Raw genomic sequence first — 25667 nt, forward strand, 5'->3', positions numbered from 1 at the left:
CAGACCTTTCATGTTATATAATACTCTGATTAACACTAGTAAAATAGTGGTTAAAATACATATCTTCCTTATAAGAATGCAGGAAGAATTTTGTCACATATTTTCCACCAGAAAATATAATTTTACTTAATGAAAATATTAACATAAAACTTGTATGCAGTAACTGAAATGTTTGAAATATTTTGCCATAATTAGAAACAGTAGATACGTAGCAGCAATACTGAACTAACAGAAGAGGCAGTTTAAATAAAATGCCTTCCCTGAAAAAGCTTCTAACATGTATGAGTGCATAAATGTTCAATATTTTGATACTTCTTCAGTGAACATAAAAAAAGAAAAAACTGTTCTGTGCACAACAGAACTAATGAAGCACATTTTCCTAAGGATATCCAGCCAATAAAATACAAACCATCTTCCTCTACGTATCCTTCAAGACATCTTGTCCTAATACCCTCTGTGCTTCCCCTTCATATTGCTACAGTACTCTCAGTTCCTGCCCCTGTCCCACCAACTGAGCAAAACATGATTCATGCTGTGACTCAGAACGAGTCACATACTCTATCTCCCAGTGTTAAACTGTACAGATGACCATTAGTTTTCCCTAAAACTCTTCTTTACCTGGGTCACAAATTAATTTATGAATTGCTGAGGTCTCCAATTCTTTGTCAGATTATAAAAAGTGGTCAATAGGCCGAGGATTTATTGCTTGTGGTGAGGGGACTGACAGAATAACTATTTTCTTTAAGGAATATTTCTAAAAATAAAGGCCACGCATTGTAACTGAGCTGATATAAATTGTCTTCCTAGAGTCTTACAGACACATGTAAATTGAAATACTTACCTGTATTATACAAGATTAACATTTTAAAATTAAACAAACTGAAGCAGCTCTTCCTCTCCTCTATGTCCTCAAAACAACTAAACAAGTCTCTGTAAAAATGCTAGAAAATGTATTCTGAGACAAGGTGTGGATGGTTGAAAGAGCCTAGTACAGCAGAGACAGAAATCCCAGAACTTTGTTTCTGCCTTATTTCACATTTGATAGCATCTTGCAGGCCACAGATTAAACTGTAAAGCAGCAGGTGAGCCAAGCACACACACATAACCACGTACAGAAACAGAACTCTGACAGGAGCTGCCAAAAGCGACACTGCCATCGATTACTGAGAACACTTACAGAACTCGGTTTGAACCAGAGGCTTTCTTTCTATGTGCTGCACTGAGACGCAAGGAAAGGAAAAGATAAAGAAAACAGTAAGACAGGTTGCAGTTTTAGAGGAGAAAATTGCAGGGTAGGCAAAAAGAAAAAAAATTAGGTTTTCCCCTATTATTTTATAAGTTATTTACTGTAATTAGAAAAGCTTAAACATGAAGATGAGATCAGGCTAATAAAGCAATGCGTCAAAGTTTAGAGTATCTTAATAGATCAATTGATTAAAAATTCCATAAAAACTGTATTTTAAACCTGGAGGTTTTTTGTATTTTCCTACCTATCTTTATTTATTTGAGAACTGTCAAAATAGAGTTCTAATAAAGATTAATATTTTATATTTATCTGACATGTACAGAAATTCAGGGTGGTTAGATGGGTCACTGGTTACAGAACGATAGAGCTTATTTGTTTACTCAACCAGGAAAGTAATTATACCCATTGCCCACTGATTCTATTAGATGCCTTTCATTTTCTTCAAATCAAATTAACCTACCAGCTTTGGTGTGTTCATGTTCCACAATGCTAATCCAAATCATCAAAAGAAAAACTAATTGAAAATCTTTCTTGCAATTATCAAGTAATGAGGAACATGTTATGCAGTGTATTTTTCTGCCTTTATGACCACATCATTACAATTATCAGGTAATACATATTTATAATATAAGTTGGATTTTATAACATTGTATGCAAATATGACAGGTCTCACAAGAAAGAGGACTAAATTTCTTCCTTAGAACTCTTTATCAGTTTATAGAATTAAAAATACAAAAATCACAGCCTCCATACAAGAAGGACAACAGAACATGGACCTTCTGCCTCTGCACCAATTTGCTCCTGTGTTTTACCCAGTTCTCTGCATGTCCAAGAAAGAGATGGCAAGTGCATAAGGAATTCCCAGTCTATGAGGTACTTGAGTTAAATCAGTACTTTCACAAGTATTCTCCTACAAGTCATTTTACTGCTAAAATCAGAACTTACTGCATCATAAGTACAGATACTACTAACTGAGTAGTTAGTAGTTCTGAATCAGGAAACATAACTTTAAATATCTGTCTGCAGTTTTGTTTATTTGAATTTTTAACTTTTATTTCACTCATATTGGCTTTTTTTTATTTAATTCCTACTTAGAGTGGAATTTACTAGATTATATTTAAATATAAAGCACAAATAACTAATTTACCAAGAAATTATTTCATAAACACATAAAAAAACCACCTCAATTTTCTCCATACTGTTCTTTAACATTTAATTTCTATTTTGTTCATCATAGTGAAATGTTGATTTGCCTAGCTTATTCTCCATCTGAACTGCAATCTGCAAGTTGATTTTGAAGCACATTAATGAACAAAAAATAATGCCTGGAAGAAAGTATTTGGACTGAAGTAAGTTAAGAGATAACATAAATGGACAGAGAAGTGGGTCTGTCTTTCTTGCCTTAATCTACTGCTCCACTTCCCAGAAGCAACTAAAGCCAGATGTGAATAATTCTATTAGAAACCATTCTTTCAGGAAATAATGATTATTTATTTGAAATGAAATTTAGAATTACATGTTAATGAAATAAATGCATTTTAAGCAGGAAGATGGTAGTTGCTTCTCAGGTGGCCATTTATTAGATTTTATGTTTAAGTAGCTGAAATACGTTGGATGGTTCTGAACATATGGATTTCTGACAGACATTATCAATAAAATAACTCCAGCAGTGACTTAAGCAGGTTGTTTTTATGCAAACCCTCATGTAATTTTACAGTGTTTCATCTCAGAACAGTACAGTTCTGTTACTTAATTTGATGTTTGTCTAACGGTTACTTAGTTTAAAGCTGACCCACTTATGTCTACATGGGCTTTGTAATCAGACTTCACTGCAAAGCAACATTCTAGAAGATCATGGGATGTCTTAAACTTTGCATTTACCGTATACCCTGCCGGTGAACAGTACAGAATATATCAGGTCTTCAAAAGGAAATCAGAGACTACTTTTGACATAGAGCATAATGAAGTAAAATTCTTTGCAAAATAGCAGGACTACAGCAACTTGAGAACTCAAAATGTGTACTCACAAATCTTTTCTTAACAAAATTTAAAAGTCTCAAACTAATATGTCCTTAGAAGAACAGGTCTTTTGAAGGATAATAAATAACCTTTATTTTGAAGGGGGTAGAACACTGCCTGAGCATGTAGAATATTATGTTCTGAGCTCTGATAACAAATATGTCCTGGTGCTATTCCTGTCACTAGAGATCAAGACTGTAATTGTAACTGTGGATTTTTAAAGTTGTATGTGTAAGACGAAAAGGATTTACTCTTATCATGAAAGGAAGTAATTACATCATGAGGGAAAATATAACTATACAGAGAGTTTCCAAGCAGTTGAGTATCAGATACTTAGAGTAACTGCAGTGGAGAAAAGCTCCGAGTTTGAAGAAGATAAATACAAGGGAAAGTGTTAAAGTTGCCCTTATTTCTAAAAGCAAGCCTTGGTAAAAGGAAATTAAAAATTAAAACCATGAAATATACATGTGATGATAGTAAATAAAATGAAACCTACTGGTACCGGTTTTTGTCCTTCAAGGAGTTTTTTCTTGAATCGCTTCCTTCACTAACATTATCTTCACCCTCCTCAGATTCCAAACTGCGATTGCAGCTCCGGATAGTTTGAAAGATACTGTTTGTTGTTGATTCTTTTTCTGGATTATTCAAACCATCTTGACCTACTCGTTGCAAGAAATTATCTTGTCCACTGTAATCTGAAACAAACTAGAGATATCTAAAAGATTAGTATAGTTATAAATAGAATCTTGTGTCATCTACTTCTCACTGTAGAAATTTTTACAACTAAGAATATTTTAGCGCATATTTCCTATTAGCTTCCAACGGGATTCTGTGCCTACTTGCAATCCAAACTAGACCAAATGATTTCATAAATCAAGTAATGTAAATTACAGTAATTCCTGAAAACTTCAAAAAAAGCCTCAGTTCTCAATTTTTTCATCTAACGTGATCCTTTGCTACTAATATAATTTCTCAGTACTCTGATATTGAACTACGTATAAACAACCAAATCTAAATTGCTAAGTATCTATGGGAATTAAATCAAGGTCCATGTAACTGAACAGCCTAGTAACAATCTGGTTTAGAAAATTTTAATCAGATGATGCCTTTGTATAAAATTACATAAAATAAAGCACTGGATGGCTACAAATCCTTATTTCATTTACCTCTAATGTTTCTTCTTGGGAGTTATATCGTGGACAGAGTCTGATGAGGCTTGATGCTCCATCCAAAACTTCACAAAGCTCCTTTAAAAACACACCACAGAAAGGAACAACTTTACAGCCTGGAATATTGAGTGCTCGGTTGACCACTTTCCTGTATTCAGACGATGACTCATGTTGTGCCATAGCGTCTTTCAGACTTCGCATGGTTTCAATATCAGACTGGTCCATAAATTGCCACATTTTTAAAACTTTTCTTGACCTATTGCAAAAAAAAGATCACAATATTTATTAAAATAATTTAAAACAATTTACCTTCAAGTCCAACACCCACAGCATATATGTATGTAATAAAGGAAACTATCATTGCTCAGAAATCAACGAGTGAATGAATGAATGAATGAAGAAATAAAGGAATTAATGAAATCAAGGTAATTATTTTTAAGATATTTCTGCCCTCAGAACTATTAATGAACAAAGCTAAAAAGGAGACACAAGCAGTCTGATCTACTGGAGTGACATGTCACATTTTAACAAAAGACCAGCTGTATAAGATACACCAGCAGGCCTTCTAACACTTTCATTGTGTCATTGCCTGAAATTTCTAAGGACTTAGAAAGAAATAAGAAAAGATTAAGGAAATGACATAAAGATAAACTAGACTGTTTCTTACAAATTCCTGTAATTATATTATGAACCATCCATAAAGTTAGCAAAAGCTGGTGTTCTTTAATTAAATGTATTTTTACAAAATTAAATAGGGGTTTTTTTTCTGTTTTGCTCATAAATTATTTATTTTCATGGAAATAAGGATCTCAGGACCATGTTTCAGGTCTCAGGCACCAGTGCAGAGCTGCAGCTGACAAGAAACTCCAATTTCAAACAGAAATAGCTCCAAGAACTGTGAGTACCTCTGGCAGTTCTCTCACCATCTAAGCTGTATGTCTGTGCAATTACATGGTCTTTCTGCCCACCTCTGGATTCAGACATACCAAAAGGTCTATAGAAATGCTCACAATAGAATGCCCTTAACCCCACTTTCTGTCCCGGTCCCAGAAACACTGCTAATCAGCACTGGCCTTCCTCTCCTCTCTTTCCCTTGTGTTGCGCAGATTTTGCATTTGGTTTTGCATTTTCCCTCATAACTTACACAGCTTGGAGACTGTGGATGTATTCTGCCAAAATGTATTCCCCATGCCTATGAGTGTTTCAAATATGTTTTATATACCAAAAACATAAACATAGCTCGACCGGAGTCCTTACTAAACCACAAAAAACAGCAATGTAAACACTTCAGAGCTTTGTTACACAAACACTACATACAAGGAGGGTTAAAGCTAAGAGAAGGGAAATCTGATCTTAACTCTTCCTCATTCAGTCCCATTTGCTGCCCTGTGAACTGTCAGTCCCAAGGCACTGCTTTCTGGCTCACCCAGCCCTGCACAGTGAACCTGTAATTCCATAGGGAAGCAAGCAGTGAACTGCCTTTAACCCCCTACTCTTTCTTTCTCCTGGAGATACTGCAGGTCCTTCTGTATAAGACCACAACAACATGAGATCCCAACATCCCTCTGTATCAGTTAATGGAGGGGTTAAAAACCAGATTTGGCTGTTTGGTTTTGTTGGGGTTTTTTAGTTCTTTTGGGGTTGATTTTTTTTTTTTTTTTACATTTAAGACTGATCCTTTTAGAATGTCACCACAATTATGTTTCACTTGTGTTCTGGAGACTCCTACTTACATTAGTTGTAGTTCACTAGATAAACAACAACTGCTTTCCCATTTTTTTTTCATATTTAAAAAATTTCTATTAAAAAAAAAAGATGTTTTCTAATGCAACATATTCAGCATATACCATGAAAACTGATAAGAGCCTCCAACTCAGCTTGGAGAAAAAAAGCGTTTAGCATGCTTTGTTTTTCCAGAAGGGATTACTAGAAAGTCACTGTGAGATGATGTGATTTAGCCACAGATTTATGTTTAATTCATTGTTCTCCAGAGACATCTGCTTAACAGAGGCTGAAGTGTAATCCATCACTGAAAAGCCATTTAGAAAAAAGAGTTGCCAGTACCTTAGCCCTGCCAGAAATTCCATTACAGCATTGTAGTTGCCCATATTCCAGCAGCATTTTGCCACATGTACTAAATATGAGAAGACTTCTCGTTTCTCCTCCATAGAACCTGCAGTCAGGATCAGCCAGGTAACCCACGAGCTCACCTTGTAAAATAAACCAGACAGTACAGTCAATCAAAGAAATGTCACTTGGAGCATTCATGTATACTTGACAGATAATGTGGGGTTTTTTGTTTTTGTTTTTTTTTTTTCCATCAGAAGGTTATCAGTCAAAATTCCACCTATATGCTCATGCCCAAATCACATATGCATTGCAAACACAACTTACACAGAGACATATTCCCATTACAGCAGTTAATTTATTAACTACTCCAGAAAAACTTCTATTAAACAAAAACCTACTGCATCTTAATATAAGATATTCTGAATATGCATTGAGGTCACAGAAGAAAATAGACAGCTTAAGCTAGTGCTGGTTTCTAAAGCTGCCAGAGAGATCTGCAGTGTAAATTCTTATTTACATGGCTTACAACTCTCAGCCTCACACTGAATAACTCTTGTTCTTTCAACACGGACAGTAAAAGTTGATAAACTGGAATCTTTTTGTTTTGGTTAATTTCACAAAACTAGTAGATTTTTTAATGCTCAAATTTGCAAATTCCTACATGCATTGAACATTTAAGGTAGTTCACATTATCTGTTTGCATGATCACAAATGAAGTAAACAAAGAAACCCCCCACCTTCCTAAGTGTGACCATATGACCAACTTTTGTTTGATGATTAATTAATGCCAGAATCAGAAATCAACTTAGTACGTGACTCTGTCTGCATTTAAACAAATAAAAATCAAATCTTCATTTTATCAGTGTGCAGATTGTCTTTCCAGTTTATGTTCCCACAACATCCATAAAAAGTAGCTATATTTCACATGGAAACCTAATTTAAACCAACTGTTTCTTTTTACAATATGAGTCTCTGGAGGCTTGATTTTTGTCATTGTGTAAACACTTAGGGGGCAATAAACGTGATTTGTTTATTGACACTAAGTTCCATTCTTTGGTCCTGAAGGATGCAAGTGTTTACAGACAATACCAGTGTATGGAGATGCTTATAAAAATTAGAAAATGCTAGTTCACCCCTCAGGAGGCATAGACTTTTGTTTTAAAAACCAAGCATGCGAAATGAAATGTAAATGCATTAGTACTAGCAGGGAAAAAAACCCCACTGAAAATATATAGGGTTTCCCTTTAGGCAAGCCCATACAGACTCAGTGTTCTAACTCTCCCACTCCTGAGGGAGAATTGTCAAAGAATATGGATAATCTAAGTTACTATTTAACCTTCCTGATGCCCAAATCAATCAAGAGCAATACATGAGAAATGTCCAGATGAGAGACAAGCCATAGTTACAATATATGCAATATATATGTTCGTACAAAAAAACCCCCAAACATAAAAAATCACATTTTTAGGACTGAATTCTTGAAAAAATAAATTCACGGAGGACATACTCAGGAATGAGTATCATGACTATGGGACGCTTTAAGAGGAGGTGCGGATCAGGGGACAACAGACTAACCACTGCAGCAGCTCAGAATGAGGATTTGAATTCAGATGAAATCTTATTTGAAGTGTTCAATTGGTTATTCCTAAAATATAAAACCTGAATTGACAAAGAAGTACATACCTGAAGAGCATGAAGGTATGGAAAAATAAAAAAAAACAAAAAACATCCAGAGCACTGCATGACAAAGGGGTCAAGTAAGGGCAAAACCAGAATAAAAAGGTAATAAAATAAATCCATTAGAAATCAGAAATTGTGAAACAAAACAGTCAGGTCTGTAATTCAGGGTTGGCATAGATTTCTTTGTGTATGTTGGAAGAAAATTACATGTTTTTGGATACTATTCCCATTTTCCAGAAATGGTTCTCTTAAGGAATACAAACGCTAAACGCGCAATCACACAAAAAATCCCCAATATTTGTTTGGTATGAAATACCAAGTGTGGTAATGACAGTTGGATTAATATGATTTTAAACATTTTAAAGAATAATATAATTTTAAACATATATGTTTTAATCTAAGATAGTAAAGATGTAATGATCAGGAGAAAACAATACCAAAACTGAGAAAGAATGTCTAAAAAGGCAATTGACTTCAGACTCCCCTCTAAGAGGAAACCTTGAAACTAGGGCAACCACTTGTTGAAATTTTATTTAATAGAGAGTTTAGGACTGCTATAAACAGTTATGATGAACTCTTACAAACAATCTGTAAAAGCAAACAAAAAATGACAAATGGCAACATGAACAAGCCTTTGCAGCCTCCACATACTGTATGCACATGTACAAGCAAAAAAAGGGTACAAAAGGAACCATGAAGTTTATGCTCACTCCTCTTGCAGGACAACAATAGACTTACTGGAAGAATAGAAAATATTTAAAGAATCTTCCACTAAACAAGAAAGAAAAATAAAGTGTCTGAACCTCTAAATTTTAAAACAGAATGGGCAAAGGCAGATATAACAGTTCGGGCAGAATCAGGGGAGAGAACTGAGCATCTAAAACTACAATCCACTCCTGATAAACAGTGAACATGCCTGCTTTAGAAACTTCCAAATTTTCATTTTTCCTGGAGATCAGGGAAAGTGAGAGGAGTAGACTGGGATACTTCAGTCAGATGTAGATAATGGAAAATTTCATTCATGTTGTTTTATATGTTGAATTTAGGAATGGAACAGAATGGTTCCTCTACATATGCTACAGACTGTTTTGACTTTTACAGAATATCTAGCAGTAGCCGGGAGTATAAACTGACCTTACTGGTGGTTCAGAAGAGCATCAAGTGCCTATAAAGTTTTTCTATTAAATATTCAGAGACTGTTGATTGATTAATCTGAATGTATCATACAGACCCCAGAAAAGGGAATTATGGGCTTCTCAAAACATGTATTAGCCTTGTACCCCAAAACTGATTTCTTGGGAGAATTCATCAGTGAGATTAGAACTGAGATGATTAAAATGCAACAGTACTGTCAGAAAGAAGGGAGCAGAAGAAAGGAGTTGTGCACAAAGGTCATCCCTTTTCATTCAGTGAGGTTTTTGCTGAGTGCTGTGCCTAATGTCTGCAACAGTTTTCTACTCCTAGTTTTTTTAGTGAAGACAGATGGAAAGGGAAAAGAGTTCAGTCAGATAACAGCACACTGCAGGCCTTTCCCAAAAGTTAAAGGTGGTCCTGAAGCCCAGCTAGGAAACAAACACCAAATTAATAAGCAGAACTATCAGTTTTCCACTTAAAATGCCTGGGGGATTTTTCTTATAGAAGTTCTGAAGGTGGGAGATCTGGTTGAATCAATGGGCTTTAAAGGCGCAGAAAACTGAAGCCGAATCTCAGCTGGCTGAGGTCACTTCCCAGCTCTGAACTCCCCGAAGATTTTATTCTGCCCTGACAGACTGAACTGATGGACCCAAGAACTTTATAATGAAGAACAATATTCAAAAGCTCTTCAATAAATGCATACTGGAATAGCTTGACATTAATTTGAGGTGTTTACTCATAATGGCCACAGCTAAAATAACTGATGTACAAACAACACTGAAATGCAGGTGAGTTGAGAGGACTGCAATCTTCAGGAAAAACCATGAATGACAGTTCAGAAGAAATGTAAGTGTATTAATTAAAACATACCTTTAATTTTGTTATTTACTGATAACTATGTGAGGAGTGCACAGTATATCCTCAAAGGTATGCCTCCATAATCACTGACATTCTCAAATGTCTGTGTATCTGCCACTGGATCCCCAAAATACCTGACAATGCATATACTAAACTTTTGCTGCCTGGGATGTATAAGCTTCCTCTGCATAGACGGTATTCAAGAACTAACAAATTTGTCAAGATCTTCATTCAAATGGAAGTTTAGAAGTAGGACTCAGATGCTGTCTCTGTACACCTGAGCTAGATGCACCTAACACAGAAGAAAAGCAGAGAGCAACTCTGCATATGTACTTATTTCTTAGTGGCTATGGAATTCACCTGAAAGTTGAATTCAGAATCCTGTTTCTTCCACTTTGACAAGCAAATAGCACAGACAGTATTTTGAAGTGGCACAATTTCTCTGTCACTAAAATCAGGGCTTTTCTAGCAGGAGGAAGGAAGCAAAGGAAAGCTCCACCCTGGCAGGCTCTGACTTCTGGACACTTCAGCCAGCTGGATACAGAACAGCTCACCCTTGGTTGGCTTGCAGAGCTACCTCCCCAGCTGCATCGCCCCCAAGGAACAGCTCACCTGAGGATGAAGCAGCACCAGGTAGCCAGCTGCCTAGTTATCAAGCTGCCACTACACTACACTGCTGCTACACAACTCAGGCAACATCTGAAGTAGCGCTGGGACCACAGACAGCACAGCCCAGCCAAAAGAGTGCACAGTATTAGCCTTGCCAAGGAGATCAAAATACACTGCAAATATTTCTCAGACTGAGCAGTAAAGCTTTCTGGACCACGTTTTTGTGTTAGATAGCACTTTAACGTCAGATCACAATGTATATATCAACACAGTAATCATTATTTCCTTAGTTTACTTTTTTCACACTTGACTTACATAGTTCTGTTTACGTAACTCATTTTAAACTCCCTTCAGAACAGAAGTCACCACAGCAAACCTATAATTAGATTTCCGCTGCACTGATGATGAGTCTGAAAAGCATGAGAAAATGTATCCTGGCTTCGTTACTATAATCCACATGATTACAAGACACAAGAAAAGTAATAAATTAAAACACGATCCACTTAAACAAGTTGATAACAACATCAGTCTTTTCATTCAGATGGATAAAAATGAGCGTCCCTCAGGATTACTGCATAGTAATATTACGCACTAAACAAGCAAAATCCAATCAAATACATACTTAGTTAAGATTTAAATATTTTCTGGTACCCTAATACAGGGAAGCACTGAGAACATTGTGCCAAATTAATTTCAGACATATAGTAGAGTAGCCTCATTTGTAAATTTTCAGAATTACAGGAGTCTCCCTCAAATCTAAATCTGAACACACGGGACCTGCATCAGATGTCCGGGTAACGCGAACTGTACTGAGCAGTGTTTGCAAGTACAGTAGGACAAAAAGATCTGTACAGTTTCATGTTTTCTGAAATTATCTTTTTATATCATCCCTTACTATTCTAACTGCACTAAAAATTATTCTTTTCAATGAATTTTTTTAAGGTTTTTAGGTTTCTCTTACTTTGATCAAAAATTTCAAATAAATTCAAGTTAGATATTGCTAATGCATTTGGAAAGGCATATTATAACTCAGCATTAATTTTTTTTTTTTACTTCTAAACATGGAAAATCTACACCAGTGATTAAAAAAATCATGAGCCTATGTTTTTGATTACCTAATCACTGAACTACCACTGATTTCAAGTCTCTGTGCAGGCAAAAGTCTCCCAGTTTGTCAGGGGCAGGACAGAGCTTATTACTGATGCTTTTACTAATAAAATCTGAAGGATGTAAAAGAGACTCCCATGATGGAATTTGATCCTCACGTTATGGTACATGACCTTAAAGTCTTTTCAAGTGTAACCTACAGGACTCTACGGGAGCCCTGTTCCATGTAGAACAGGAAGGAACAATGTTTAGTTGAATTATTAACTGTATCCCTAAATTTGTCATGGATTTTATTTACTCATTTTCTTATTTTATTCTTCTAATACTCAAGATTATACAAATTCATATACATACATATATATATATATGTACATATACATAATTCTTTACTATCCTCTATACAGCTGCTAGAGAATGTATTACATGATTTTTTTTAAACAGGAATGAATTTATTGTTTATATTTTATCAGAATGTAAATGCGGTGGCAGTAGGTATTGAGGGAGAAAACTATTAACAGTCTCCACCTACAAAGTGCAGTATTTTGTCATTTGTAGTGTTTTACACTCATTTCCCAAGTGCTTAAGTTTTTAAGGCTTTTACAGCAGTTCCCAAGCTACATACTTCAGTGAGTGATGCTACATAGAAGAAACGATGTCTTCTATTTTTATATAACTTTTTTAGGAACTTCAAAATATTTGAGAGATGCAGCTTTCAGAGATGAAATTCGCTAACACAGATCTGTGTCTGACGTTTAACACCACTGCTAGCAAACAAAATCATTTGGTTTACCAAGATAATAGTACATACCTTCTCAACACCTAAGATAAAAATTAGCCATGATATCTTTCTATAACAAACTGTAGCTGATTTAAGTACTGACTACATTGGAGCAAGAAATTTTAATACTGATGAACTGAAGTCTGTGTGCGAAAAGTCTCCGAATACAAAACAAGATGATGATCCTTCAGGTATCCAAAGGATAAGCATAGCAATCTAACCCATTTAATCAAATCATTCCGGTTTTAATAATTTTGTAAAAAAAAAAGGAAATTTAAGTAAAATCTGAAGAACATGAAAAAATCCATGTAAAAAAATAACTTATCAGATATCATGTGGTATTTATGGCAGAGGGAAAAGCATCTATTATCTTGCTTGAAAACACAATTCTTAGTGTACCAGTATAGTCCAATTTGTCCCTTTAAAAAATAATTAAAACCCAGTAGCAGCATGCAGCATTAGCACTAATAGTTGGCTGTAATAAGTTCCCTTCCATTGCTAACTGTGCACAAACCTATCAGTGCTTACTGATGAATATAAGGATCACAGCGTATAGCACAGAACTGGAGTTTTTTACATGGGTTTCATTGAAGTTTAATTATTTAAATTTTTTGGGCTTTTTGTATAATATGCAGCATAATTTCCAGGTGCATTTTTAAAATCTGAGTATTTTAAATTACGTATCTTATGCACAGATGGTTTACTTTACATGCTTGAGTGAAATTATATAACCTTACAGAGAACATTTACCATTTTAAATCTGATTAAACACAATTCCAAACAAGGACTGGAAACTCTTCGATATTTGTACAAACATAGTCTTTTTAAAAGCATTATGCAAACCCATTTAGGCATTGCAAAAAAATGCTGAACTAAGAGACAGAGTACAATATTTATTTACATTCCATTATTTCAGTAAAATGATATGTCTCTGTTTTGCTAGTGAGGTTTAATTTTGTGTTTTGAATGAACAATGAAAAAAAACTTACAAAATGAAACCATTAAAAATAAAACTATCATCTCTAAGTGCCCTAAATAGTCATATTTTTAATTAACTTTACTGAATATGAGAATCACTTAGTGAATGATGAAACCAGCCCAATAGCAGTGCTATACTGGAGTGGTTCTAACTTTTTTACCTTCTTAGCTTATTTTTTAGCAATCATATCTTTTAAAAAATCACCTTACGTATTCAACTTCTTATTTTGCATTTTTAGTTCAGTAGTGGGACTACCTTCAGTCAGTTGTTTGAATGATCTTTCAGTCTGGTGCAGCTTTCAATCTATGACATCACATTCGATTTGTATGCATATCTCAGCATGGAAAATGAAATGTTTCATTTGTTTTAAGTTTTATTCCTTCTCTTTTACTTGAAGATGTATCCAGAAAGATCAACTTACAAGAGACTTTTTTCATGTTTATATAAAGCAATGATTGAAATTCTTTTAGATGTTTACACAAATATTTACAACATGTACATTGGACTTGTGTTTCTGTGGTTGTTATGTTGGTGAGAGGCAGAAGAGTCAGTGCAAGTAAAAGCTGTAAAGGTGCAAGAGTCTGGGAGGGTAAAGATACAGAAAAAGAAACAATTCCGGGAAGACTGTGGCATATGATACTGAGCAAGGACCACATTGCTGAAGGCAAAGCAGCAGGGTGAACTCATGTCATTCAGGAATCAGAGAAAAGAACTAAATGAAGAAGAGGAAGTCACAGTAGGCCACAAGGAGAGATGGAAAAAAGCAAGTTACAGTTCTCAGGGTCCTGAAACACACTTAGATACAGTTTTCCTAATGTGTTCCCAGCTACCAAGGCTCTGTTAACTGCAGAATCTCCTTAACACTTTCTTCCCACAGTTTTACATCCATGGAAACTAAACTTCTGGTAGTCAGGGTTCTATCAGAGCAGAAAAATATATTACTACTATTATTAAGTGCACAGTCTTAGAGAATCCCAAAGCCAATAGTTATGTAAAGGTAGATGTCACTATATTTCACTCTAATCCTCCCACACTGGTCACTAATTCAGAATCAGCTTTTAATTAGATTTATTAAAAGAAAGAATATCTGTCTTTAGTTTGGTCTACTGCCTTGCTCTAAAAAGACTCTATGATCAATTTGATATTATTAGCAGCAAATGAAGCATCAGCTGTGTCTCACCAATAAATATGTGCTGTGCCCAAGTCTCCACTGTCATGCAACTACAGTTTTAATCAAACTTTAAAGACTACAGACTTTATTTACAGTTGGTGATACTGAATGCATGTAGCCCAAAATCTTCATGATATATCGACTGACATTTTAAACAAGTGTTATAAAGTGTTCCTCATTAATATGTACTGTCAGAAAAAATACTAAAAAGCATATTGCTTTATGAAAAATCCTCTAAGTAATATAATTGTTATTTAACAGAACAATGGCATGGAATTGTTTTTTCCCCATTATGTATCAGAAGCCTGTCATCCTAAAAGTAATTTTGGCTCCCACATTATAAATACACTTCAGTAATTCTATAGGCAATGCCAAAAAAATCAGCAAGTGTTCACTGACTTTTGCCAACAAAATCATGACTCTTTGCACAAGAATTTTCTTGCCATTTATAAACAAAGACATTTTGAAAGTTCACGCTGGTGATTGGCTATGGCAACTGATATACCCCACCACAAGATAAAGCATATAGCAAAACACTGATTTATTACAAGCAGTAAGTATTGTACAATAACTCCGTTTAAACATATGACATCTATGTTTTTAAAAAGTTATTCTAGATTATACTTAAAATAATCTATTTCACTAAATACCATAGAATCTATGCACTGAATATTTAGGAATTAATTCAAATGACATAAAAAATTATCCTGTAGCATTAACAAACACGTAATGACAGACTACAAAAACCGCAAAGTCACAAACCTCTAAGGTTAAAAGATAATGTTGACTATTTTATCAAAAGGCATCTTTAACACTAAAATTCTCATTGGTATGGAACAGACTAGACATTTCTGACAAGACTTCACCATCTACTTGCTCTTCAATCCTGTGATTCCTCAATGTCAGAACACAACAATGGTCATTCTAATTGGTACAGCAACTGCAGCATGTCCTGTAGAAATTGCTCTGGCATTGTGCCTCACCAGGTCATACTAGAGCTCGACACTGCACCTTTTTTCCACTGGTCTCACTCTGGTGATCACCGTAAGAGAAGCACCACAGGAAGGAGTGTCCTAACTGGGTCAGCAGCTAGACTCCTCTCCAGCGATGCACCAGCCACAGTGTTTTCTTAAATACTATAACTAGAGCTAATTTAAACTATTTTTAGGCTCTGTTTAAAGACTGGATATTGTAGTTGCAACTTTTATGTATGCTCCCATCACAGAATGAGGTGAGAGAAGACAATGTATTTACACTATTTTGGTTGCTAAATCTTAATAACGTGTAAGAGTCAGGAACACTTCAAAACATACTAGTCACTCACTGATTCTTCTTTGCCCAGGAATCAGGAAGTTCACTGGGGATTAATACACATTCTTCTCCATCTTCCAAATTTTATGTTGGGTTTTTTTTGCTACCTGCAGAATTTCATCCCCTATTAAACCATAAGAATGCAGTGAATAGCAAACTAACAGAGCTTTAAGTCAACTTTATCTTCATTTTCTTGCACTTCTATGAATCTAGAAACTGCTAACATTGCACATGGTTAACACAAAAAAAAAAAAAGAAAAAAGAAAAAAAAATTGTTCCATGTTTCTGCAGCTAAAATCTGAGATTTAGTTGGGTTTTTTTCTGGTTTGGGTGGATTTTTTTTATAGTTTTCTGAATCCTCAATCAATTTTCTATTATTTCTATTTCTTATCAGAAGATCACTTTACTAAAAATAAATTAAAATCTTAATAAAGAACTCAAGATTTGGCTTGTGAAAATGTGTCCTGCAAAGTCACACTTCTTTGTATAACAACATTCATGAAGACACACACAGTGATTAAATAAATAAATAGCACAGATTAGTGTACTTATATTACAGAGAATACAGAAAATTCTAGTTTATAATACTTCTGTGCTGACTCCTGTCATGCTTAGTCTACAAAAATCCAAAACAAATAAATAGAACTCCAGCTCCTAAACAAAATAATAAACTGACTGAAACTGTACCCCATACTGTCAGTATAAATACAAAGAAGTAGAAGTCTGTAATTTTTTTCTTCATGTTTATTTTACAATGTGCAAGAAAAGGCTGGGCTGCTGTTTTCCAAACTCACTGAGTAAACTGATCATATAGCTCCTATTAAATTCAGTGTAAGTTATTTAGCTAAATCCCTGGTCATCTTAACTTACATTTTAAAAATCTGTCACTACAGCTAAATTCAGCTCTGAGAGATAAAGGAAATAACTAACCACATAACAGGTAATAACCCTTACCTCATTAAACCTTGTCACAAGATCTTCTACAGCATTATGTTCACCATTGGGAGAAGAAAGAATAGTAGCAGATATGGAAGCCTTAATAGATGGCAGCTTGCTTTGACACTCAGCATTACCCAAATCCCTGGTTAAAAAGCAGAGGTAGTCAATGGGTAAGACTTTCCGGTAGAGCTCCTGCTCCTGCTCGGTCAGAATGCTGGCAACCTCCTCTGGGAACTGGATGAGGTGCTGGAGTTCGATCAGCTCTTTGCTGATCCCAGCCACGTTGGAGAGAAGGATGCTGGAGCCAGCCATAGATGTACATGCTTGACGTTCTAAAACAAAATAAATAAAAAATTTATTAGGTTTTACCTTTAACTCTTGGACTGTGCTGTGCAAACACAAGACAAGTTGTTACTTTGGTTTTGTTAAACTGCTCATTCATTTACTCAGCAATACACTATATCCTAACTACTTTCTTTATATTTAAAAAACCTAATATGTTCTTTTATTTGGGGTTTTTCTGCCTATCTCTATATCTGGTATTAGCTAGATAGGTGGCTTGTGAGATTGTTAAACCACCTGCCAAAACATACTTCCCCACATATCCAAACACCTGCTTCAGGCACCTGTGGCCTTGTCAAAACCTCAGATAAAAGGGTCACCTGGGCAGAGCGTGCCCCTGTTTTGCCTCCATATTAGAGTGACAGTGTAAAGCAGCTTGAGGCCTTGATTGGGGGCACTGAGACTCCACTGCCACAAAAAATAATGTATAATGATCACTTAAAACCCATGTGGTTCAGTATTTTTCTTCACATCCCTCTTGCTATAAGACAAAAAACTGTAAAACCAAATGCCAAAGTTACAAAACATTTTTCATTCCTCTTGGAAAAGGCATCTATCTGGGAGCATGCATGTTTTATCCATCAATACAAAATATTCATGGTAGTTTTATAATGTCCTTGCAGTGATATCTCTTGAAAAATAAAACTTTTCCTAAGAAGGAAGAAGCCAAACTTTGTAAGATTATGTGGGAAGCATGAAACATCAACACAATGATTCCAAAACCGTGAGTATGAGTCTTCTTACTAGATAAGTTTAGAATGGGTTCTTTGAACAATTTTTCAAGAAATTGTCATAGTACTCTAAATTAAATAGTACAGTAAAGTATGTACTATTCCTCGTTCTCAGAAAAAGGAGTTTATTTTTTTGCACTGCTTCACAAAATATCTTCAGAAATTGTTTTCACACATAATAGAGGTACACTCTAGATCTATCTTTTACCTAATTTTTTTAAAATATATATACATAAATTCTCATTTCATGGAGGGAGCAAATATCCTTTATTTTCTCTCAAAAACCCAAATTCATAATGTCTGATTACAATTCGATCCCTTATAAATAAACACAAAATACGCTACATGAGGTTCCCCCATTACATTCTTTTTTACACAAAGCATTATTAATCAGTGGGAAGTTACAGAAATAGAAAATTGCCTTTTCTTAATATATTCTATTAAAAGTCAAAAGATAAATTATAGTAGCCCTAAATAAAGTCTTTGGGCTTATAGAACCTATTGAGAAATGTTCAAATAAAGAAGAGGCTTCTGAAAAAGTGAAGACAAATTTTTTCTGTGTCTAGACTAGCAAGCAAAAAAACTAATGGACTTAATTTGCAACAAGCAGTGTCTTGGTTATATAGTGGGGAACATGTGCTAAGAAGTGCTGTACAATATCTGTGAATATCGTGAAATCTCTGTCATTGAAATGCCTGCAAGAAAGATCAGGGAGAAAAAAGACAGTTAAGAACACCACATTGACATGCCACTGCTGGTTTGGGCAGCAGGAGAAGTGCAGTGAGCTTCCAGGCTTCCTTTCAGTCTTGTTTGCTTCAATTCTACGTAAGACTCCAATTTTGTTTCCTACTTCAGTCCGCACAGAACAATTCTGAAATGTTTCGTAATAAAAAGCTCTTAAAGCTCATGTACACTATTCTTGACAACAGAACATAAGCTTACGTCAAAATAAAACCAATACAAAATATAATGTTCCTTTTATATTAGAAGGATTATGTATTTACACAGTGCTTTACATATATGGACTGAACTGTCACTGTCACAACCTGCACTGTCTCGGAAAGAGGAGGATAAGGAAGGCATGACACAAACATTCACTACCACCCATTTGTTCCCAGAAGTCACAGTTCCTCACTGACTCCCCATGCATGACACCTCACTCAAGGTAGAGAAAGTACAGCCTGTACCAGCCTCTCCTGTGTCTCACTGCTGAAACAGAGGGTATATTGGTTGTGTTTATGTTGTGAATTTATTTTAGATCACAAATGCACTTCTGAAGTGATCTCCCAAACATCCTCCCTTACTGTGCTTTAGTTTAGTCTCAGAGTAAATGAAGTGGACTCTTTTCAGATGAAACTGCACTAGAAGATGCACTTCCAGAAGGCAACTAACATGTCCCAGTTGGTAAAAAGCTGTAGCTGTCAGTGGCATCCGATCTCTGGAGCAGGCACTGAGATCAGATCAGGAATGGACAGTTGGACTAGACAGCTCAGATCATGGCTTGGCTGCAGCTGAACATGTATCACAGGAGACAGCCAGCAAGTACCATGGACAATGCAATGCCAGATTAATACCAGTCCTTTGCAAATTCAACCTTATTTGGTAACTACTTTTAAAAACACTTTATATCTATCAATATTACAGGAAAGGAAGGCATAACTCTATAAGGAGTGCCTATTCAAGGAGTGACTGATGGAACAGAGGTAACACATGAGTGAAGATGTGCTGTTCCCTGATGCACTGCTTGCTGACGAGACTTAGAGGTGCATTCTTAATAATTAAGCTTCTCCATTACAATACCAACTACAAACCCCATCCACATTCCCACTTTCCACAGTCTCAGAGCTTTGCTCAAAGACCTCTAAATCTGGGAAAGGTTGACACTGAATTTGCAATAGGCTGATCATGATCCTTTGTACATTGCAAGTATAATCACCCTTTGGGGTCCACTCTCATCTAAGAGCAAGGCTCAACACACTGAAGTGACCAGAGTTAGGAGACTGGCTCCAAAGCATGTCTCCATACTGCCAGAAATTACTAGGAATATCTCATTAGAATTTGATTTCACTAGACTGACTGCCCATTGATCAATTCCAGCAGAAAGCTAATGTATGATTTTGAAAGCCTTTAATGAAACTACCTTTGATGAAACCATCATTTTCCGTAATGAAGGCTTCACAAACCAGCTTCACTCTTCTGGAAAAATGAAGCTGTCAAAAAGAAAATCTTTCCATAGAAGCTAAGCTAGGAGGATTCAAAATCAGCCACTTGTGCTGCTGGATTTGGAACAAGACAGAAAATAGATAAAACACTTTCTGATTCAAAACACTGAATTTCAAACTAGCATTTTTCAATTCTTCATTAAACTGGAAGAACTTTATGTAAATTCTCTCTTTAATGTAAGAGTCCATGCAACAGGCTACTGCAGCTGACATCCAATGACAGGCACACAGAACAAACAGAAATCTGAAGCCTCAGAGCTCATGGTTAAAGTATGGCTATAAATACTGAACAAGTAGAAATATAACTTATTTCTGTTGACTGTTTCTACACCTATAATTATTTATTTCTTCCATAATTCACATCTTTGCAAGTCTTGGTTGTTGGCATAATTTACCTCTCCAGATTCAGATTTTTTATCTTATCTCATTCCAGTCTTCTGTGTTTTATCACAGAAAATCCAGGATCCTGATTCTCAGTTTCACCACCCTCCATGATTTATGCTCTGCACAAAAGTCTACTCCTTTTCTGTCTCTTTGCCTCTACTAAGCTATCCTTTTTCCTGGACTATCTTTTTGTCTTTTTTTTTTTTTAATATGACTAAGACTTTTGCCATTTTTCACTCCAGGAACCGATCTGCACTTCTCTGTTTCTGCTATAAATCTCTCTATCCAGTCTCATACACAAGTCCTCCAGCTTTGTGTTGCCTGTTTATGTCCTTCAGGAAACAGATAGTATCTTTCTGCGCTTCAAAGAAAGATTAACTTGCAGAATGGAACTGCTTTCAGGCTAAAATCACAGTAGGTTTTTTTACAGCTAGAGAAGGACACAATCCTCACTAAAATTAGCTGCTGCTGCAGTAAATTATATTGTTCTTTGTGCTCTACCATATCAAGTTAATGCTAAAACTACTACAAGAAAATGAGTGCCCTGACTATTAATCTGCAAGTTGTCTAAAGCTGAAATTGATAGCTTTGCTTATCCTGTTGATAAACAGCTGAAGCAGATAATCTTTTAAATAGTAAGCATTGCTTTTATGAATCAAAACAAGATAACCTCTGCCTAGCTTTAAAAAAGGACTCATGAGTTGACTTGAGCATTGCTGATGCACAGAGGAACAAAAAGGTTTCATCTTCTCTAACAAAAGAACAATCTATATAGGAATTGGAGAAAAATACAGAATACCTGCTTCAGGTTATTACTCACCCTAGGCTCATCATAAACTGTAAAACACCCTGTCTGAAGAACAATATGGTTTTATTATTTTTAAAGACTTTCTACAAGGTTTAAAGGAGCTCTTCCATCAAGAGAGTAACTTAAAATTAACTCAGCCTTTATTACTATGCATCTTGGATAGGGTCTGTAAAAGCTGAAAAAATGAGTTTCAAGTACATAAGTATGTAAGAACTGTATGTGCATTTTTGTGCATGTATACAGAAAAGTTTCAAGCCAGTCTTGAGAAACTGTTTTTTTTTTTTCTGGTGCTTTTTCCTTTGAACTATATTATATTTGTTTGTTATATTAGCAAGAGTATTGCTTGATTCAGTATCTTTTTAACTGGAAAACCAGGAAGGTTCACTTTAAAGAAAAAGGTCAGGAAACTCTTATAAATAAAACAATGAAAAATACTGCTAGAAAGGCTAGTGTTAATTATCTACATTTGTATGTTCTACTAAACACAGTAGTTATGTGACAAGTGATATATCCTAACAAAAAAGCAAAATTATCTGTATGTTTACCACATCTCTTGTAAAGCTAAAGTTAAAAGGTGTTTATTTATAAAATTTTATTTCATCATGCACACAGATAACTTATTAACTTATTAATACACAATATGATATAAAAGTTGGACTGCTGCCATCAATTTTCTCTAAGTAGAAATTCAGGATTTGGTCTGAGCACAATTAGTGAAACCTATACAAAGACAGAAGGGCAATAAATACAACCCTGACAGTAATCACAGCAATATCAAAACTGCTAACCCTATGTAAAATTAGTCACTAACCATGCAATTTGTACTTTGATAAAATCACATCCCTTTCCACATGAACTGTGTTCTACGCAAACACATGAGCAAGTAAGGACAGTGGCACAGAACTACTTTTATCTCAGCTCAAACACAACAACTCTTACACTGTTGAATGTGCTATGCATATGGGAGCTCATCCAGGGAAAAGTCACTGCATTTTTTAGATGAGCACAATCTCAATAGAATAAACATGCCTAGAATATGAAAATTTACTTTCAACAAAGTATGATGAACTGAAAAACTGAATAACTGGATTTCTGCCTTAGTTTTATCTCTAGGTCCTGTTCTTTCTACACTTAAGTTTTTTAAAAAAATGTATTCTCTCTATACATTCCAAAAAACAGCAGTTTGAAAGCAGTAAAGTAAAAATTACTACCACTGACAATGTGTTCACTCTCTAGAAGGCTACTGGGGAAGATCCTGTGATTATAACAGACTGTGTGTTCTAAAGCAAAATGCAGATTTCAATAGCTGTAAGAATAAAAGTAATTATTCAATCTATTGTAGCATCTTATAACTTAGCTGCTTTTTTGATAACAGACTTTGCTTCCATGACGTTATACTGAAATTACCAAAATAATCTTAGAGGATTATTTTTCTCAGCTGGTTTTAAAATGTAGTGCAATAAATGGATTATAATAAATGCTTTTTTAACAAGCCATGCTACAGATATCATCTAAACTGTTCATAATCTTTAAGAGAACATATGTATTATGTTTACAGTGAGAAAATAAAAACAGATCATAAAAAAACCAAACCAACCAACAGCTGCAGGTGAACAGCTGTCAGTATATAAAATGCAGAAGTGTTCTGTTCAAAAAAAACTCCCCCAAACAGAAGACACCTATGCAATATATGGCAGTTTAATTGAACACCAGTTTCTGATACAGATCAGCATAACTGGGATAGTAATGTTTTGCTGTCCCTTGGATGTAATGTATATCAGTACCATAATAACCAAACCAACAAGCTTTTGTTAATTTCCTGTTCCTCTTCTATCTAATTAAAAACATACCTGTCTCTCTTTTAATGGACATGAATTCACTGTTATCAGTTTTGACTGCAAACAACTCACTCCAGTATCAAAGGGCACAGAATAGGATGAAGTTCAAGTTTAATTTCACTGTAGAAACAAATGAAATTAACAGATCCATTTCTTCTTCAAATTTGCTTATCAAAGAATCAGAAGATGCACAGGCTCTCTCTCCATATACCTAAATGTAGCAATATGGGCTGCCTCTTAAAACTGCCTATCACCATGCACTGTAAACTATTAGTAGAGGAGCTCTGGATCTACAGGGTACTTGCACTAAATAAAACTGGAGTTCAGTATGACCTGAGCATCAGTAAGCAGAAGACATTACTCTGAGATGACTTGAAGGAATGAAGATTAGCTAGGGTCTGTATGGAAAATAATTTTTCATTAGACCAAGTAATACTATTGACACACTCTGAGGGCATAGGATCTTTCTCAGGTATGGAATAGAAACAGCAAACTTCACAGCTAGTTCAAGAAAACCTGCTTTGAGTTTAATTCAATCATGGTAATAGCAAGATTTTGGAGAAGGTGATCTTGTCTTGGGGAGCAGCAGCAAGTCACCATAATAGGCCAGGTGAATGATATGGTTTGAAGCTGGCTCCCTGCCAAGTCTCCAAACCTTACCACCAGAAGTCCCCCCCCCCTCCCCCCAAACCTCAGGGAGAAGAGGGAGAAAAAACAACCAACTAAGAAAAACCCGAAACGAGAGAGACGGCTAAAGTGATATATATAAATATATTTACACTTATATATACAATTTAATATATATACAATTTTCACAAGGGAAGGGGAAGGGGAAAGAGGAAGGGAACAAAACCAAAATAAAATATATATATATATATATCCCAAATCAGTAGCCCGAGATCTAGTAACTAAAGAGTTAGCAAAGGAAATATATCACCACTCTCCTTGGGACAACTGAGAGTTGCTCCGGGACGATCGCCGGCAACCTCCGTCTCCCAAGGTCGACAAGGCCTTACCAGGCCTCGCTCCCCAACACGGCAGACTCAACAGCAGGGAACCTGCACCTCCAAGCCGCCGGAAGGAAAGAGAGCGAAGGCCTCTCCTCCTTTCTTCTTATAATCTGGCTTATGTAAAAATCGTAGGGAATACTGGGTAAATCTGGACCCTTCCTTGGTTACAAACTGGTCACCAAGGAAGGCCTAGCCCAAAACCACCACAGTGAAAAAACCCAACAGTTTTACAGTAGAAAGGGAAAAGTAAAAAAGTAGAAATCACCTGTAGAACAGACTTTTGCTAAAAATAGTTTCACTGTGAAACTATACACAGATGTTTCTACCAAGGTTGATATTTTATTGTTGAATAGAGTTGTGAAACCTCTGCAGAGAATTTTAAAAAAAGGCAACTAGCATGTTGGAGTATAACGGAATTAAATTAAAATTATATACCACAAAATCCTGATTCATGAACTGACTAGCATAAGAGAATTCAGCAAAAAGAAAGATATGCAGTATTTTAACAACAGCCACTTACTCCTAAAATGACTTCTTGCTTTAGGAACTGGCAAGGGGTTCAGTTCTGAAAACCAGACTCTGAACACACCTTTTTATTTTTGCAATTATAGCATCAGCGAAATTAAGTCCCAGAAAAAAATGGAAAGTACTATATAGACAGAGATACAACCTGCATATATAACTTTTAACTTAAAACAAAATTAAGTTGTCTAAACAAATGACATAGTTATCAGGACAGTTGAGATGTACATGCATGGGAAAGAATTTCATTTTTTTTAGCTGTAGATAAACATCCTCACAGGTTAAAAAAGGGTATTTATTCATACACCAACATTAAATTAACAATTACACAGCAATCCTTATATTTTTCAGAAGTTCCGACTCAAAAGTATGAACTTGAAAATCTGTTTAAACTCTGCTTGTGACTGAATTAGAAGATCCTGGTTGTAAGCTATATGTATGAGCACTGACATAATATATGAGAGGAATTCAAAGTATCACCATGATTTCACCACACCTGAACTGCCATGCCTGCCTCCCATCATCCCCAGTGTACAGCTACACACCACCCTGTGTAATTACATCCACACTGCTGTTCAGATTTCTGGAAGTGTATCCCAGAGTTTTTACCCCTCCACTAGCCTGAGTCATCCATGGAAATATTTTGCAGTGTACAAGGGAACTTGGCTGCTTGTCTCTGAATCACACTACACTGTCAACACATTTAACCAACCATTTCCTCTCTGTATGCAGGTTGGCTG

The 25667-nt window shown here is 35.5% G+C and overlaps 1 protein-coding gene across 5 annotated transcripts in view; it reads right to left on the bottom strand.

Annotated features, from left to right (window-relative positions):
* PLCE1 (phospholipase C epsilon 1) overlaps positions 1–25667 on the bottom strand; it is a 150139-nt gene that overhangs the window by 38659 nt on the left and 85813 nt on the right. For 3 of the 5 annotated variants that reach the window (XM_027647741.1, XM_027647739.1, XM_027647740.1), the window contains exons 4-8: positions 17086–17402; positions 6499–6644; positions 4432–4690; positions 3762–3970; positions 1178–1219 (exon numbers count right to left, since the gene is read on the bottom strand). In XM_027647741.1, coding sequence (XP_027503542.1) covers positions 1178–1219; positions 3762–3970; positions 4432–4690; positions 6499–6644; positions 17086–17402 — 973 coding nt within the window. The remainder of the gene's footprint in view (positions 1–1177; positions 1220–3761; positions 3971–4431; positions 4691–6498; positions 6645–17085; positions 17403–25667) is intronic. The other 2 variants (XM_027647743.1, XM_027647742.1) reach the window with 1 other exon arrangement.

This window comes from Corapipo altera, unplaced genomic scaffold (assembly GCF_003945725.1).
Source record: "Corapipo altera isolate COAL_440 unplaced genomic scaffold, ASM394572v1 56, whole genome shotgun sequence".
Classification (NCBI taxonomy): Eukaryota; Metazoa; Chordata; class Aves; order Passeriformes; family Pipridae; genus Corapipo; species Corapipo altera.